Source organism: Idiotropiscis lumnitzeri, chromosome 4, assembly GCF_059441095.1.
Source record: "Idiotropiscis lumnitzeri isolate Australia: NSW breed Sydney's pygmy pipehorse chromosome 4, RoL_Ilum_1.0, whole genome shotgun sequence".
NCBI classification, from domain to species: Eukaryota; Metazoa; Chordata; class Actinopteri; order Syngnathiformes; family Syngnathidae; genus Idiotropiscis; species Idiotropiscis lumnitzeri.
The window spans coordinates 12,059,394-12,077,379 of record NC_142394.1 but is presented as its reverse complement, the minus strand read 5'-3'; the positions used below and the strand labels follow the sequence as shown (position 1 = coordinate 12,077,379).

The 17,986-nt window shown below is 40.7% G+C and overlaps 2 protein-coding genes and 1 pseudogene across 3 annotated transcripts in view; all 3 read left to right on the top strand.

Moving 5' to 3' along the window:
* Positions 1-3,376: 3,376 nt before the first annotated feature.
* LOC148338140 (protocadherin alpha-8-like) lies at positions 3,377-6,368 on the top strand. The gene is made up of 2 exons (XM_088293485.1): positions 3,377-5,902; positions 6,333-6,368. The coding sequence occupies exons 1-2, from the start codon at positions 3,548-3,550 to the stop codon at positions 6,366-6,368; spliced, it is 2,391 nt and encodes a 796-aa protein (XP_088149611.1). The 5' UTR covers positions 3,377-3,547.
* A 999-nt stretch (positions 6,369-7,367) lies between these two features.
* On the top strand, positions 7,368-10,573 carry LOC148338139 (protocadherin alpha-8 pseudogene; annotated as a pseudogene).
* Positions 10,574-11,196: 623 nt separating this feature from the next.
* Positions 11,197-17,986, top strand: part of LOC148338135 (protocadherin alpha-C2-like) — a 154,027-nt gene continuing 147,237 nt past the window's right edge. The window contains exon 1 of one of the 2 annotated variants that reach the window (XM_088294870.1): positions 11,197-13,675. In XM_088294870.1, the coding sequence (XP_088150996.1) occupies positions 11,324-13,675 (2,352 nt within the window). In that variant the 5' untranslated portion in view covers positions 11,197-11,323. Of the gene's footprint in view, positions 13,676-15,108; positions 17,568-17,986 lie in introns of those variants that run through there. The other variant, XM_088294873.1, reaches the window with a different exon arrangement.

Here is a 17,986-nt window from a genome sequence, read left to right as displayed (position 1 = left end):
CGTTTGTTGTGTGGTGGTAAGTGGAGTACAATGATTCTATTTGTAGATACCATGATACAAATGATGAGACTCATTTTCGTCACTGGATGCTTACATCACTTCATTATCAGGCCTGACCAAGCAACTACTCAGTCAAAAGATGCCATGCTGTCTGCCTCAGAGTTGCTTCCTGCATGGTTGCCAGGGAGATGAGCTATATGGGAAGGCACACTGACACATATAAGAAGAAAGGCACTGTTAATGTTACCATTTAAGTCAATTAAGTTGCATCGTGCTTATCAAGCTGGTTTATGTACAGAACAAAGCAAGCAGGGACACGTGCACTCCATCAATCTCAAATTACTGTATATTTTAATAGGGATGTTACAGAGCATTGTGTCATTTAAAATTGCTAGTGAAATTTACACTTGGTCAGTATGTAAGAATTAATATAAAACCACCGTCCACATTTAGGAGAATCGGTGTATGTATACTGTGATTCGCTTTGTTTGCAGCGTTCACGGCATCCCTCCCCCAACTCCTTCCTTCAGTAATGACCTGAGGAAAGGAGCTGCGTTGCCATGGCTACGAGCTGTCTGCTCCAGAAGGGCGTTGTGCCTGGTGCTCTGACAAAGCCCAGTGTTCTAATATTACAGCATACACACACAATGCTCGCGCACGCGCGTACGGACGACCGAACACTTTCTCTTGAGTGTTAATGGAAATCAGTCGCAATACAGTCTGTTGGAAATGGTGCAGTGTGGAGGGAGGGACGGGAGGGGCTTTACGTCGCAATATGCGGCAGCGCTTGGGCATGCGCAGCTTGATTTGGCCTACATCCAGAAGTATGATGCAATCGTGGAGAGGGGTGTGGCGAACGGATTTTTTAAAAAATAGGGTTTATATTTATTCTTATTACACATATATTATTGATTTTTCTATAATAATCCAATATTCCACGCCAAATCTATCAATTATTGTGGAGGCATTTTTCGTGGACATAAACAGACCAGAATGAACGTTTACTAGTGTCACAGCAGACGTTCTCCACGGAAGGTCGCTGTTGTCCACTCTGCATGAGTATGATGATGGGAGGGTACTGGATAGACTTTACTAGAATGAGGAAAGTCTCCAACGGCCGCCTGCTAGGTGCATACAGACATAAATAATCGATTTCAGATTGTTTTTATTACAAACTATAGGAGAACCCAGATCGACAGCGTCACTAGTGTGAAAAGCATGGGAATATTCAAAACACAAAATAAATTTTTAAATTCCTATCGTATTACAAATAATACATTTTTTATTTATACTTTAATATTTCAACTTGTTACAAAGACAAATAATATTTTTGCACTTTATGCCATATCTCGGGTCCTACAATTTAGAGGGTACTCTGAATTGCAATTACAAAAAAGAAAACAAAAAAGAAAACAAAACCAAAAAAAAAAACACTTTTTTGTCTGATTTGTTACAACTATAATAAAAATATAAATATAAACTAAATAATGATATGATCAGCCATCTCTGCAAGAGGGCGATTTTGGGTGGATACTAGATGGAGTGGACACAAAAATAATAATAATGCACTTTAGATGCGACTCTGAATCCTTTAAAGTTTTCTGTTAAAAAAAATACTAAAATAAAAAACACTTGTCAGACGTATAAAAACTGTCATTATGACTTAACAAAATAAATTGATATGATCTGTAAAAAAAAATAACAAAACAAAAAAAAAACAGCGATCTCTGGCCCCATGATGTTTTGCCTCTAATTTGATCAAATAAATTGCCGCGCTAGAAGAAAACAACCTTACAAAGTCTCAATCAACTGAAATGCTCTTTTGGGCACGCTCATCACGGGCACACCCTAGCAGCCTAAGAAAATAAAACTTTAAACTAATAACTTAGTGCTTCAAAGTGCTTTAAGTGGAAAAAATAAGTGCAGGCACTTCCCATATTCGACTGTTGCCAGGCAAATTAGGTGTTGGGTAACAGCAGATCATTCCGTTAATAAATAAATAAGCAAACAAACAAACAAATAAATAAGTAAACAAATAAATAAACAAACAAATAAATAAATAAATACCTTATTTGGTTGTTGGAGTGATTGAATATGATATTGTGGTGGTGTTTCGTTGATGTTGGTAGCAATTTGCAATGGCAATAAAATATGTCCCTAAAGCATGCCGAAATGTCCCCCTAAAAAAACTAAAAAAAACAAAAAAAAAAACAATTCAAGCTTGCTGTTACACCACCACAGGGGTCAACTTCAAAATAAAAGCCTAATTAGGCTCTTGCATTGGGCTCATCATATTAGATAGTAAACGTTTAGGTTTATCGTTTACTGTGAATTTTCTCTCAGCTGCCAAACTTTGACAAATAAAGGTTAAAAAAAAAGTAAATCCTACCAAGGTGTTTTCCATTACCATGAAAAGACTTAAGACTTTTTTTTCTCACAATAAATAAAACACCCTGAAAACATTGATCAAACTGTGTCTTAAAGTTATAAATTTTTTTTTGTTATCTCGGATGTTCTTTCAAATAATGTCCCCCGCAAGCCAATTTTCAATTTCAAAGAAACATATCATAGCTATCTTGGAAAAAAACACGAATGTCCGATTTTTTTTATGTTTTAAATAATTTTCACGCTCAATGTGACGCGCAAACCCCAAAAATGTAAGATTCAAAACAAAATATGCACACAAGTCCTTTTCACAGAACAGCAATGATATTCATAATTTAAATGTAAATTAATTTGGTTAGATTTAATAAAATCATCTCTGTAAATGACCACGGCAGCAGTGGTTTTCATTTATAGTGCATGTAATTTATCGAATGTCCCAAATTTCGCATTTGTGTTTTTGCATTTCAGTTTTTGGTGCTTAAGCTTATCATAATATACAGTGTCTGATACAATGTTGAAAGCCTGCACCTCCGGTCCATAAAATAAAATAAAACTGAAAAGTCAATATTATTTGTCAAGAATTGGCAAGAGTGACCAATATGGGCTTTGATCATGTGCCACATGCTGCATAAAGTGGACCAGTTAAATGTGGAAACATTAATTATCGCCAGCGTCCAAGAATAGACAACAAATAAGTAAATCATGAACAAAAGCTCAATCAAAAGAAGGGTATAATAAAAGAACCATTTCAACATCAATATAACATCAACTGAATGATTTTGATGTCATGTTGATGTTGAATTGACATCAGGTGCCCTCTTGTCAGCCGGATATTTATATACTTTAAACTTGACCTAAAATATGTGGAGTGTTTGGCAACATTTAATAGTTGAATACACTATATTTTAGCACGCTGCAATATTACGTTATTGACAGTAGGGAGCGCTGTTAGACTATATTTTGGGAGTGGGTGTGAGGAGGGTCATTTTTCTCACGACTATATTCACCGTCAACCGACGGACAGAGCCAGACTAGCAGACGAGAAACAACAATCGTTGTTCCACGGAATTGACTATTCTGCTGGATATTTTTTTATGATCCGTTATGAATCACTGGAAATGTACATTTAATAGCAGTGTTTAGGAATCGTCCCTGATTAACAATGGCAAGATGCGACATGAGAGGAAAATGGCCGGAGACATGGATTTCTTTGTGTTTGCCACTGCTGATTGTTGTTCATCCAGAAGGAATCTATGCTCAAATAAGATATTCAATTCAAGAGGAAGTCAAACCGGGAACAGTGGTTGGAAATGTCGCCAAAGATCTTGGGCTGGAAATCGGGAGGCTGCTGCAGAGAAATCTCCGTGTGGTGTCTGGAACAAAGCAGGAGCAGTTCAAGGTAAATCCGAGAGATGGTGTTCTATCTGTCCACCAGAGGTTAGACCGGGAGGACCTGTGCGGTAACACCATGCCGTGCATCACAAATCTCAAAGTGATTGTGGAAAACCCTCTGGAGATGCATCAAGTCCTCGTTGAGGTACTGGATGTGAATGATAACTTGCCAAGATTCCTGGATGATAATTGCACTTTAGAGGTGCTGGAATCTGCTGTAGTTGGATCCAAACTCCAGGTGGAGGGAGCCCAAGACTTGGATGTTGGCTTGAATTCTGTCCAGACGTACAAGCTGACCCAAAGCCCCTTTTTTCATCTAGAAACTGAAGACTTTGGTGAGGAAGGGAGGGTGCCTTTTCTTGTGCTACAGCGGCCTTTGGATAGAGAAAACGCAGCACAGCACCAATTAATATTAACAGCCACGGATGGAGGCAAACCACCTAAAACAGGTACTATTAATATCACCGTTATTATATCTGATATAAATGATAACGCACCAGTGTGTGACCATCAGAAATACTCCATTACCGTGAAAGAGAATGCACCCGTGGGGACATATCTGCTGACAGTGAACGCGTCAGACTCAGATGAAGGCCAGAACGGTGAGATTGAATATTCTCTGCGGAGCAAATTAAGAGGACTCTCGAGCATGCCATTTGATTTGGATAAAAAAAGTGGAGAACTAACAGTTAAAGGTGATCTAGATTTTGAAGAGAGACAAGTTTATGAGATGAAGGTGCTGGCTGCGGACAAAGGCGCAGTGTCATTGTCCACCCAATGCAATGTTGTAGTCCGAGTGGAGGATGTGAACGATAACCCACCCAAAATAGACATCACCTCTTTGTTGAATCGCATTGCAGAGGACGCCCCTCTCGGTACAGTTGTGGCGCTGGTGGGCGTTAATGATATGGACTCAGGTGTGAATGGACAGGTGGTCTGCAGCCTTCCGGAGCACTTGCCCTTTGCCCTCAAGTCGTCCCCAGATGGACAGTCATACTCACTTGTCACCAAAGACTATTTAGACAAAGAGAGGGAGCATGCATATGATATCGCAATAACAGCAAAAGATTTAGGGACGCCGCCTATGTCCTCTATTAAGATCGTACATGTCGATGTACTGGATATTAATGATAATAGGCCTTTATTCACTGAAAGCCCTTACACTTTTTACGTGCTGGAAAACAATAAAGCAGGAGAGTTTTTGTTCTCTGTGAGTGCCACAGATGTTGATGGAGAAGAAAATGCAGCTGTGACATACTCACTACAACGGAAAAGTGACAGTGTGACATCATTTTTGAATATTAATGAGATCACTGGCACAATTTCAGCATTAAAAAGTTTTAACTTTGAGACGTTGAAAAGTTTCCATTTCCGAGTGGTGGCCACCGACGGTGGAAGTCCTCCACTGAGCAGCAACGTGACAGTGAACGTGTTCATTCTGGATCAGAACGACAACGCTCCAGTCATCCTGTATCCAGTCAGCTCCAACGGTTCTGCCGAAGGTGTGGAGGAGATTCCCCGCAACACAAAAGCGGGAGACTTGGTGACTAAAGTCCGAGCCTATGACGCCGATATCGGATATAACGGCTGGTTGCTGTTCTCGCTGCAGCAAGTCAGCGACCACAGTCTGTTTTCTTTGGACCGCTATACGGGCCAGATCAGAACACTTCGCTCCTTCACTGAGACGGATGAGGCTGAGCATCGACTGCTCATCCTGGTCAAAGACAACGGCAACGTTTCGCTCTCGGCAACAGCTACCGTGACCGTCAAACTTGTGGAGCCCAAAGAGGCTTTTGCGGCCTCCGACGTCAAAAGTGCAGCAAAAGTGGACGAGGAGGACAATGTGACTTTTTATCTCATCATCACTTTGGGCTCGGTGTCGCTCCTTTTTGTCATCAGCATCATCGTGCTGATCGCCATGCAGTGCTCCAAATCCACAGAGTACACTTCCAAATATCTGCAAGACACTAATTATGATGGCACGCTGTGTCACAGCATCCAGTACAGATCAGGAGACAAACGCTACATGTTAGTTGGACCCAGAATGAGTATCGGGTCCACCATTGTCCCAGGCAGCCATGCCAACACTCTGGTGCTCCCCGATAGGAGACACACTTCTGGGGAGGTAGGAAGTCATTTTTTCTTTGATAAATGCTTACAAGAGACATGATGTGCACGCCAAAACAATTTGATCCACATTAAAACTCGTGTAAACTTTGACTATGTTTTTTTGTATATATACTTGAACTGATGACATTTTGTTTTAGATGTTGGAATTAAGGAGAAAAAAACTGTGTCCATTTCTCTCGTGGTTCCTATTTCATATGGTTATCTTTGTGAAATGATCCACAATGGTATGTGAATCAGGGTTTCTTCTATGATTTTTAAGTGTTTTTAAAATTCAATTTGATGTGCACAATATCCAAGCTTTGAGCATCTTCGAATGTCCTTGAAAGCCATTCCACATCTGGGGAGGTAAACGACGCGTTTTATCAAAGTTTTTTCACAGGCCTGGTCCATGCCTAGCTGCAATGTTTTTTGGTGTTGTTTTGCAGTGTTGCGATGAATCCTTCAATGCAGTTGCATTGTAGTGCGATTGCCCTGCACGGTGATGGGTTTGTAAGTAGTGACTGCTTGATCCAAATGAAGACAATAACTACAGTTTGAGCAAAATTTCAGTAACCGAACTACAAAACGACAACTCAAGATTCCAACAATAAAATTGGCAACATCAAACAAGTTCAACATTAAAAAGTGTCTCAGCTGGTAATAACTTACTTAACCAGATGTAGAGACACCACAAGGCTGAACCCAAGAGGAACAAGGGAAGAGCTGACCAACAGAAAGCAGATATGGCAAGAACTGATGTGACACTAACAATAGGGACATTTGCAAACGATCAACGCTCTTCCCTGCTCATCTTTTACTTCGCTTTTGTGTTGGATTGGCTGAGCATGTGAGCTTCCCTCATGGTCAATTAAGTACCTACATATAATTCCTTACCAACCTACTTTCCTCACATGTTCTTATGACTGGAACAATTTCACTGCTGTCCATGGTCCTGAAAGACTCTGGACAAAATTTTGATGATGCGACTGACTTGGTGGAAATTTATATTTAGCTTCCAATGGATGTTTTTTTTTTCTGTAGAGTATATTTAAGCATTGATTGCATGACTCACTGGACTTTGGTGTTTGGATTCAGTTGTATGTACTGTTCTGTGTGCTGCAAGCTATAGATTTTCAATTGTGATTTGAGAGAGATAAATATCTAATGGAAATTCTATTAAATAAAAAAGAAGGCGTTGGAAATAGATTGTGCTGTATTTTTTCCATTTAAGCCACGGAGGCAACTTTCAGTGAGTGATGTCGTGAACTTAGGAGGGAAAGTAAATACATTTTGTGGGTCAAGTACGTAACAGCAACTCACAATCACATTGATGCACATTTTTTAGGGATGATACTAGTCTCCATGCACATTACAAATTATACCCACTAGGTGGCAGTGTCATATCAGTATAGCTTGATGAGTATGAGGCGTCCTGCCCCTTCTGCAACGGTTTTGTTCAAGTCGTCAGAGGAGACGGTACCTTCAACAAAGAAAGATGTTGCTATCGCTTCAGTAGTTTATTGCCTTTCATTTTGGGATACCTTTAAGAGGAATATTTTGTCATTTGGAATTTTCATTCTTTGGTGGAATTCTGGATTTTGATGCTCTAATCCAAGCTGGGAGGATGGGAGCAGCATCACAAAGGCGAGGTCTCTTTCTCTGCATTATATTGGTTTGTTTGGAGCAGGTTGCAGCACAGATCAAATATTCCATCGCAGAGGAAGTCAAAGTGGGTACCGTGGTGGGGAATGTCGCCAGGGATCTTGGATTGGACATCAGCACATTGGTGGAAAGACGATTTCGTATTGTTTCAGGCACAGAGGAAGCTCAATTTGAGGTAAATGTGAACAATGGCGTCCTCTTTGTGCAGAAAACAGTCAACAGAGAGGAGCTATGTGGGAGCATCTCGCCATGTTTAATGAATTTGAAATTAGTTGCTGAGAATCCGATGGAAATACATCATGTTGGTGTAGAAATTATAGATATTAATGACAATTCACCCACTTTTCAAGAGGAAGAATTTGTTTTAGAAATATCTGAGTCCACTATTCCGGGTAGACGCTTCCAGTTACCAATTGCACGTGACCCAGATGTGGTCACTAATACAGTGCGTGCGTATAAATTAAATACAAATGAATACTTTAGTGCAGAAATTAGAGAGAGAGCTGAAGACAAGGCGCCCTTCTTAGTTTTACAAAAGTCTTTGGACCGAGAAAAATACACAGAGCATAAACTTGTTCTTAGTGCCGTTGATGGTGGGAATCCACCAAGATCTGGAAGTCTTAACATCACAGTTATAGTGCTTGATTCGAATGACAACCACCCGACATTCACACAAGACGTCTATTCTGTAACTTTATCAGAAAATGTAAAACATGGCACAAGCATCATTCAGGTGGAAGCAACTGATCAAGACGATGGATTAAACAGGGAAATTGAATATTATTTTGGAGGACAACTTGAGACTAAAATATATGAAATATTTAGTTTGGATAAAAACACTGGTGAAATAAGAGTGAAGGGACAAATAGATTTTGAGAAGGTTGATGTTTACAAATTAGACGTCCATGCCACAGACAAAGGACAACCTCCAATGAGCACTGATTGCCGAGTAATAATTAAAATAGTTGATGAAAATGACAACCAACCCGAAATAGACGTGACATCTCTGTCAAAAACGATAGCAGAGGATTCAAAACCCGGGACTGTCATTTCTCTTATAAGCATCACCGACAAAGACGTCGGCTTGAACGGCAAAGTCATATGTGGTCTGTCACAAAATGTCCCATTTGAATTAAAACCTTCGTTTCAAGATAACATGTACTCGTTGGTTCTGAAAGACAGACTGGATCGAGAATTAGTAGCAGAGTATGACATCACAATCACAGCAACAGACTGTGGTCAACCTCCTCTGTCCACTTTCAAAATTCTCCATGTCGACGTGTCAGACGTTAATGATAATATTCCAACCTTCACGCACAGTCCAATTCAAATTTATTTGGTGGAAAATAACGTGGCGGGAAAATCCATTTTTTCTGTCACTGCATTCGATAAAGACTTGAATGAAAACGCAGCGCTGACGTATCACATTAACAGAGCAGAAGGAAGCCAAGTTAAAATGTCAACGTTTTTAAACATCAACCCTGAAAATGGACACGTCACGGCTTTAAAAAGTTTTGACTTTGAGACGCTGAAAAGTTTCGGCTTCCAAGTGGTGGCCACCGATGGTGGAAGTCCTCCACTGAGCAGCAACGTGACAGTGAACGTGTTCATTCTGGATCAGAACGACAACGCTCCAGTCATCTTGTATCCAGTCAGCTCCAACGGTTCTGCCGAAGGTGTGGAGGAGATTCCCCGCAACATGAAAGCAGGAGACTTGGTGACTAAAGTCCGAGCCTATGACGCCGATATCGGATATAACGGCTGGTTGCTGTTTTCGCTGCAGCAAGTCAGCGACCACAGTCTGTTTTCTTTGGACCGCTATACGGGCCAGATCAGAACACTTCGCTCCTTCACGGAGACGGATGAGGCTGAGCATCGACTGCTCATCCTGGTCAAAGACAACGGCAACGTTTCGCTCTCGGCAACAGCTACTGTGACCGTCAAACTTGTGGAGCCCAAAGAGGCTTTTGCGGCTTCCGACGTCAAAAGTGCAGCAAAAGTGGACGAGGAGGACAATGTGACTTTTTATCTCATCATCACTTTGGGCTCGGTGTCGCTCCTTTTTGTCATCAGCATCATCGTGCTGATCGCCATGCAGTGCTCCAAATCCACAGAGTACACTTCCAAATATCTGCAAGACACTAATTATGATGGCACGCTGTGTCACAGCATCCAGTACAGATCAGGAGACAAACGCTACATGTTAGTTGGACCCAGAATGAGTATCGGGTCCACCATAGTTCCGGGCAGCCACGCCAACACTCTGGTGCTCCCCGACAGGAGACACACTTCTGGGGAGGTAAGAAAGACATCTTTTACTTTGATAAATGCTTACAACAGCCATAATGTGCGCATGTTGTTGTGTTAATGTTGTATGTTTTTTTTCATTAATTTTCTTGGACACAGGACATTTTCTTTTAGATGTTTAAGTGTAAGAGAAAAAAAACTGCTTCAATTTCTCTCCGTGGTGCTGAATTCTGATGGTTATTTAATATCCACAATAATATCTGAATCAGGGTTTCCGCTGCTATTATTTTTGAATGTTTTTTAAAGTTGAATTTAATGAGAGCAATTTCCAAGCTTTGAGCGTTTTAGACTAGTCCTTGAAAGCCATTCCACATCTGTGAAGGTAAACGGCACATTTTGTCAAAGTTATTTAATAGGTCTGGTGTATTCATAGCCGCAATGTTTTATGGTGTTGCTATGGATCCTTCAATGTAGTTGCATTGTAGTGTGATTGGTCTGCTCTTTTGGGTTTATAAGTGGCGACTACTTGATCCAAATGAAGACAATAACTACAGTTAGAACGTCCCAGTAACCTAACTACAAAACTACAACTCAAAATTCCAACAATAAAATTGGCAACATCAAACAAGTTCAACCTTAAAAAGCATCACAACTGGACAATAACTTGACACATAACCAGATGTAGAGAATCCGCAAGGCCAAACCCAAGAGGAACAAGGAAGGGCAGACCAACAAAATGCAGATATGCCAAGAAAAGAAGAAACATTCCAGAAAATGAACAAGGAAACCAGAACATTCACAATTTACCGTCTAGTTAATTTTTTACATCAATTATGTGTAAGTTTAGCTGAGTAAACGTCCCACGCGATATAAGTTGTACCTACACAAAGTATCTATTCACCTACTTCCCTGCCGACCTCTGATGGTAACTATTTGACCACTGTCCATGGTTCTGAAATATTTCGGGCACCGATGCTGTTAACGTGCAAATGGAAGCCAATATTTAAATATCCATTGGCGGTTTTGTCAATGTTACAAACCTCTAAAGATGTATGGCTGTTCATCACAACAGCGTTTAATTTTGAATTTTTATATTGTTTTGGGGGCAGCAATCTATGGATTAAAGTTTAGATTGTGTGAGTTAAACGACCAATGGATCTCCTTTTAAATAAAAGAAAAGTGCTATACAAGGACATTTTTGGCAACTATAATTTCAAAAACTACACGACAGCAACTCCAAATCATGCTGATGCACATTTGACAGGCATTTACTTATAGCGCCATGTACGTCCTGATTTATAACCACTAGGTGGCAGTGTCCTATCAGTGTAGATTGATGAGCATGAGGCGTCCTGCCCCTTCGGCAACGGTTTTGTTCAAGTCGTCAGAGGAGACGGTACCTTCAACAAAGACGGATGTTGCTATCGTTTCAGTAGTTTATTGCCTTTCATTTTGGGATACCTTTAAGTGGAATATTTTGTCATTTGGAATTTCCATTCTTCGGTGGAATTTGGATTTAGATGCTCGAATGCAAGCTGGGAGGATGGGAGCAGCATCACAAAGGCGAGGTCTTTTTCTCTGCATCATAATATTTTGTTTGGAGGAGGTTGCAGCACAGATAAAATATTCCATCGCAGAGGAAGTCAAAGTAGGTACCGTGGTGGGGAATGTCGCCAGGGATCTTGGATTGGACATCAGCACATTGGTGGAAAGACGATTTCGTATTGTTTCAGGCACAGAGGAAGCTCAATTTGAGGTAAATGTGAACAATGGCGTCCTCTTTGTGCAGAAAACAGTCAACAGAGAGGAGCTATGTGAGAGCATCTCGCCATGTTTAGTCAATCTGAAGTTAGTCGCTGAGAATCCAATGGAAATTCATCACGTTGGCGTAGAAATTATAGATATCAATGACAATTCACCCACTTTTCAAGAGTTGGAGAAGATTTTAGAAATCCCTGAGTCTACACTTCCGGGAAAACGCTTCCAATTACCCAGTGCACATGATCCAGATGTCGTTGCTAATACAGTGCGTGCTTACAAATTAAGCATGAATGAATATTTTAATATTCAAATTAGAGACAGAGGAGATGATAAAATACCCTTTTTGGTATTACAGAAGTCTCTGGACCGAGAAAAAGATACTGAGCACAGACTTATTCTGACTGCAGTAGATGGTGGAAATCCAGCAAGATCTGGAAGTCTAAATGTCACAGTTATAGTGCTTGACTCGAATGATAACCACCCAACATTTACGCAAGAGGTACATTCTGTAACTTTATCTGAAAATGTGAAATTGGGCACAAGCGTTATCAAGATTGAAGCAACTGATCTCGACGATGGAATAAATGGAGAAGTTGAATATTATTTTGGTGGCGAACTTGAATCTAAAATCTATGAAATATTCAATTTGGATAAAAACACTGGTGAAATAAGAGTGAAGGGACAAATAGATTTTGAGAAGGTTGATGTTTACAAATTAGACGTCCATGCCACAGACAAAGGACAACCTCCAATGAGCACTGATTGCCGAGTAATAATTAAAATAGTTGATGAAAATGACAACCAACCCGAAATAGACGTGACATCTCTGTCAAAAACGGTAGCAGAGGATTCAAAACCCGGGACTGTCATTTCTCTTATAAGCATCACCGACAAAGACGTCGGCTTGAACGGCAAAGTCATATGTGGTCTGTCACAAAATGTCCCATTTGAATTAAAACCTTCGTTTCAAGATAACATGTACTCGTTGGTTCTGAAAGACAGACTGGATCGAGAATTAGTAGCAGATTATGACATCACAATCACAGCAACAGACTGTGGTCAACCTCCTCTGTCCACTTTTAAAATTCTTCATGTCGACGTGTCAGACGTTAATGATAATATTCCAACCTTCACGCACAGTCCAATCCAACTTTATTTGTTGGAAAATAACGTGCCGGGAAAATCTATTTTTTCTGTCACTGCATTCGATAAAGACTTGAATGAAAATGCAGCGCTGACGTATCACATTAACAGAGCAGAAGGAAGCCAAGTTAAAATGTCAACGTTTTTAAACATCAACCCTGAAAATGGACACGTAACAGCTTTAAAAAGTTTTGACTTTGAGACGCTGAAAAGTTTCCACTTCCAAGTGGTGGCCACCGATGGTGGAAGTCCTCCACTGAGCAGCAACGTGACAGTGAACGTGTTCATTCTGGATCAGAACGACAACGCTCCAGTCATTTTGTATCCAGTCAGCTCCAACGGTTCTGCCGAAGGTGTGGAGGAGATTCCCCGCAACATGAAAGCAGGAGACTTGGTGACTAAAGTCCGAGCCTATGACGCCGATATCGGATATAACGGCTGGTTGCTGTTTTCGCTGCAGCAAGTCAGCGACCACAGTCTGTTTTCTTTGGACCGCTATACGGGCCAGATCAGAACACTTCGCTCCTTCACGGAGACGGACGAGGCTGAGCATCGACTGCTCATCCTGGTCAAAGACAACGGCAACGTTTCGCTCTCGGCAACAGCTACTGTGACCGTAAAACTCGTGGAGCCCAAAGAGGCTTTTGCGGCCTCCGACGTCAAAAGTGCAGCAAAAGTGGATGAGGAGGACAATGTGACTTTTTATCTCATCATCACTTTGGGCTCGGTGTCGCTCCTTTTTGTCATCAGCATCATCGTGCTGATTGCCATGCAGTGCTCCAAATCCACAGAGTACACTTCCAAATATCTGCAAGACACTAATTATGATGGCACGCTGTGTCACAGCATCCAGTACAGATCAGGAGACAAACGCTACATGTTAGTTGGACCCAGAATGAGCATCGGGTCCACCATCGTCCCGGGCAGCCACGCCAACACTCTGGTGCTCCCCGACAGGAGAAACACTTCTGGGGAGGTAAGAAAGACCCGTTACCAATATTTCTTCCAATTAATTGATCAAAATGATTTACTTTTTTTTAACTTGACTTTTTAATCATCTTCTGTTCCAGTTAATATCAATTCTGGTTTGAGGTTTCCAGCAGTATGATAGTTTAGTTAATTTGCTAACACACATTGTTGAAATTAAAAATGAACTTTAATTTTTGTAGAGCATTATGTTTCTTGGGTGTTTAGTTCATATGGCTCTTTATTTTGGTTATCACAAGAAATATTTCTCTGACTGCCAATAATGGCCTTGCAACTACCATTACTTATTCATATTCTGTTTTGTTGTTTTACGGCGTCATCAATTTTATGGCTTCAAAAGTACAATCACAATTGGCTAAATTTCAGTACTTTTTAACTAATGCCAGATATCATCTTTGCACATTGGGTAAAGGTGATTTGTGTCATTTAGTTGTACCTTTTGCGCAAAATGAAAGCGGATGTATTGCTCTATATTACCTTAATCATTTTTTAAGCGCCTCTTGAAGAAAATCAATTACTTGGGGGAGGGTTTGTCAAATTTAACACATTTATTGTGGTTGAACAGTTTCACTTATTGTATTATTGTTTTTTTAATCATGTTAGAAGTTATAACATTTTATTTTTCAAAAGACGAAATTGATAACGGTCCCTAATAAGATTGCAGTCTGTCGTTTTGCACCTCTTGGTGTCAGTAAAACAATAAAAATCATGGCCATACGGTATTACTATTGTTATTGTTATTATTAGTATTATTATTGTTATTATTATTATTATTATTGTTATTATTATTATTAGTTGTTGTAGTAGTAGAAAATCACGTAATGTTTTTTTTATTTTCAACATTTTAGCTGAGATTGAAAGCGCATTTTATTTTTCGGCGATGCGTTGCTTTTCGTGGTTTCAGGTGAGCACGCTTGACTATTATATTTTGCCTTTAAATAAAAAAAACTCTCATTTTAAGAAAACACATTTCTCTGAATTTCCAAAACGGTCTTGCATCTACAACATCGACTATTTTTTCTTTAGACGTTAGGGTTTCTCCCCAATAGCTTCAATACACAGCTTGACAAGTTGCCGAAGCGCAGTTAGTACATCGCGGGGCAGTTATTTTATTGCCACAGCATAATATTGTGGCGTCGTGTTTCGTTTCACCTTTATTGTGTTGTTTTTAAGAACCCGTTGAATATAATTAATTACTCGCAGGGACGGATGTGTGAAATTTGACATCTTTGTGTCAGATGGACGATACATATTCAGATTAACTTCCAAATATATTTAAATTGGTAATTTTATATAACGAAATTGTTAACGGCTCTAATAAGCAGCCAGTCTCTCCTCTTGGTGTCAGTGCAACATTAAAAATCATGGCCGTAGCGTCCCTCCTCTGCACATCTTTTGTTTGAGGCTGACAAAAACTCGGGCGGCATTTAGGCTGAGGTCGTCAGCGATTCGTGCATTCTGGTTGGAGCCGCATCACATTTGACACAATAATGACTTGGATTTAAAAATTCATTTATAAGCATATATTTTATGCAGCTGTATTTTTCTGTCGCGAGATGGAGGCTCAAGTACTTTTGCATTTTGCTTTGCTTCTGCTGCTGGCAAGACGGGCTTTGGCAGAAATACGCTACTCCATTCCCGAGGAGGTTAAAGATGGAACAACCGTGGGGAATATTGCAAAGGATCTCGGCCTTGATATGAGCTCTCTGGTTGATCGACGCTTCCGAGTGGTTTCCGAATCGAAGGAGGCCTTTTTTGAGGTAAACCAGCACAATGGGGTGTTGTACGTGAAAAAGAGAATAGACAGAGACGTCTCGTGTCGGGGCAGCGGCGCCTGCCTTTTTGAGCTCAAAGTCATCGTGGAAAACCCTTTGGAAATACATTACGTCGTTGTAGAAATCACCGATGTCAACGACCACTCCCCCGTGTTTACTGAAAAGGAGCAAACGTTTGAAATAGCCGAGCACACGTTGCCGGGCAAACGATTCCAGCTGCATGCAGCGCATGATCCGGACGCGGGGATAAATTCAATCCGCGCATACACTTTGACGGCAAATGGTCATTTTGAAGTGGATGTCCGCCAGAGCGATGAGGATAAAATTCCGTTTTTGGTCCTAAAGAAACACCTGGACCGGGAAAAAAATGCAAAGCACTCCCTGGTACTCACAGCGGTAGATGGAGGGAAACCTCCACGATCTGGCACGCTAAACGTGTCCATAATTGTTCTTGATATTAATGACAACCGCCCCATGTTCAGTCAGGACATTTACCAAATTACAATAGCAGAAAATATCCCGATTGGTACTTCAATATTTGAAATGAATGGCACCGACCCAGATGAAGGTATTAATGGGGATATTGAATATAGTCTTGCAAAAACATTGAAAAAAAATGTTTACAGTGTTTTTGAAGTGGAAAAGTCAACAGGGGTGATTCGAGTAAAAGGAAAAGTTGACTTTGAAGAAAATGAAGTTTTTAAACTAGACATTGTGGCATCAGACAGGGGAACACCACCTCTGACAGGTGAGTGCAGAGTAATTATACAGATCAGAGACGTCAATGATAACGTTCCAGAAATAGAAGTGACGTCACTGTCAAATACCGTGCCGGAAGATTCAAAACTTGGTACAGTTATTTCCCTCATTAGTGTGAAGGATAAAGACTCCGGTGTTAATGGCAAAATTATCTCCATCATAATTAACACTGTCCCTTTTGAATTAAAGCCATCCTACAAAGAAAATATATTCTCCGTTGTGACTAAAGACTATTTGGATAGAGAGGAAGTGTCTCATTATGAAATCACAATAAAGGCCACTGACTGTGGTGAGCCTCCTTTGTCAGCTGTCAAATCACTCAATGTTCAGATTTCAGATGTGAATGATAACAGTCCACACTTTGAACAGAACCCCCTTGAGTTTTATTTAACAGAGAACAATGTAGCTGGGAATTCGGTTTTCTATGTCAGTGCAACAGACACAGATATTAATGACAATGCAGTTATTTCATATCATATTGTGAGAGAGGGACACCTAAATGACATCATGTCTTTCCTGAATATCAATGCTGAAAATGGACAAATATCAGCTTTAAAAAGTTTTGACTTTGAGACACTGAAAAGTTTCCATTTCCAAGTGGTGGCCACCGATGGTGGAAGTCCTCCACTGAGCAGCAACGTGACAGTGAACGTGTTCATTTTGGATCAGAACGACAACGCTCCAGTCATCCTGTATCCAGTCAGCTCCAACGGTTCTGCCGAAGGTGTGGAGGAGATTCCTCGAAACACAAAAGCGGGAGACTTGGTGACTAAAGTCCGAGCCTATGACGCCGATATCGGATATAACGGCTGGTTGCTGTTTTCGCTGCAGCAAGTTAGCGACCACAGTCTGTTTTCTTTGGACCGCTATACGGGCCAGATCAGAACACTTCGCTCCTTCACGGAGACGGACGAAGCTGAGCATCGACTGATCATCCTGGTCAAAGACAACGGCAACGTTTCGCTCTCGGCAACAGCTACCGTGACCGTCAAACTTGTGGAGCCCAAAGAGGCTTTTGTGGCCTCCGACGTCAAAAGTGCAGCAAAAGTGGACGAGGAGGACAATATGACTTTTTATCTCATCATCACTTTGGGCTCAGTGTCGCTCCTTTTTGTCATCAGCATCATCGTGCTGATCGCCATGCAGTGCTCCAAATCCACAGAGTACACTTCCAAATATCTGCAAGACACTAATTATGATGGCACGCTGTGTCACAGCATCCAGTACAGATCAGGAGACAAACGCTACATGTTAGTTGGACCCAGAATGAGCATCGGGTCCACCATAGTCCCGGGCAGCCACGCCAACACGCTGGTGCTCCCCGACAGGAGACACACTTCTGGGGAGGTAAGACTTAATTTGTTCTTTTTCACTGAAAACACATGCAAAACATAACGAAAACGTTTAGTTAAATTTTCAACAATTTAACTCATCACTCTGGGACACATCTGTTGTTGCAAGGTCACACCACACTTTTTTCTGTATAATTATTGAGAGTATTTTTTTTTGCATAAAATTAATGAAAACATAGGTTGTATTTTTCAACGCTGTTTAAAATTCACTTCAATCTATCATCAAAGGCATATTGCAAATTACTATCATGCCAGCGAGCCCAATGTTGAGCTGATCTGATTTTTTTCCAGAGTAAACTATATTGAGAGAATGAAGCATGAGCGACGTCTGGCGTCACTTTATATGTCCATTGTGGGAAGCTGGCATACTTTTATATCCCCCCCCCAATTCGGAATACATATACATCCATCCCA

What these genes read in the sequence shown, in the direction of transcription:
- LOC148338140 (XM_088293485.1), top strand. Translation starts at nt 3,548, where the DNA reads ATGGCAAGATGCGACATGAGAGGAAAATGGCCGGAGACATGGATTTCT. An exon ending in GGAGACACACTTCTGGGGAG is followed by an intron (nt 5,903 to 6,332) that starts GTAGGAAGTCAT and finishes GTTGTTTTGCAG; the next exon opens with TGTTGCGATGAATCCTTCAA.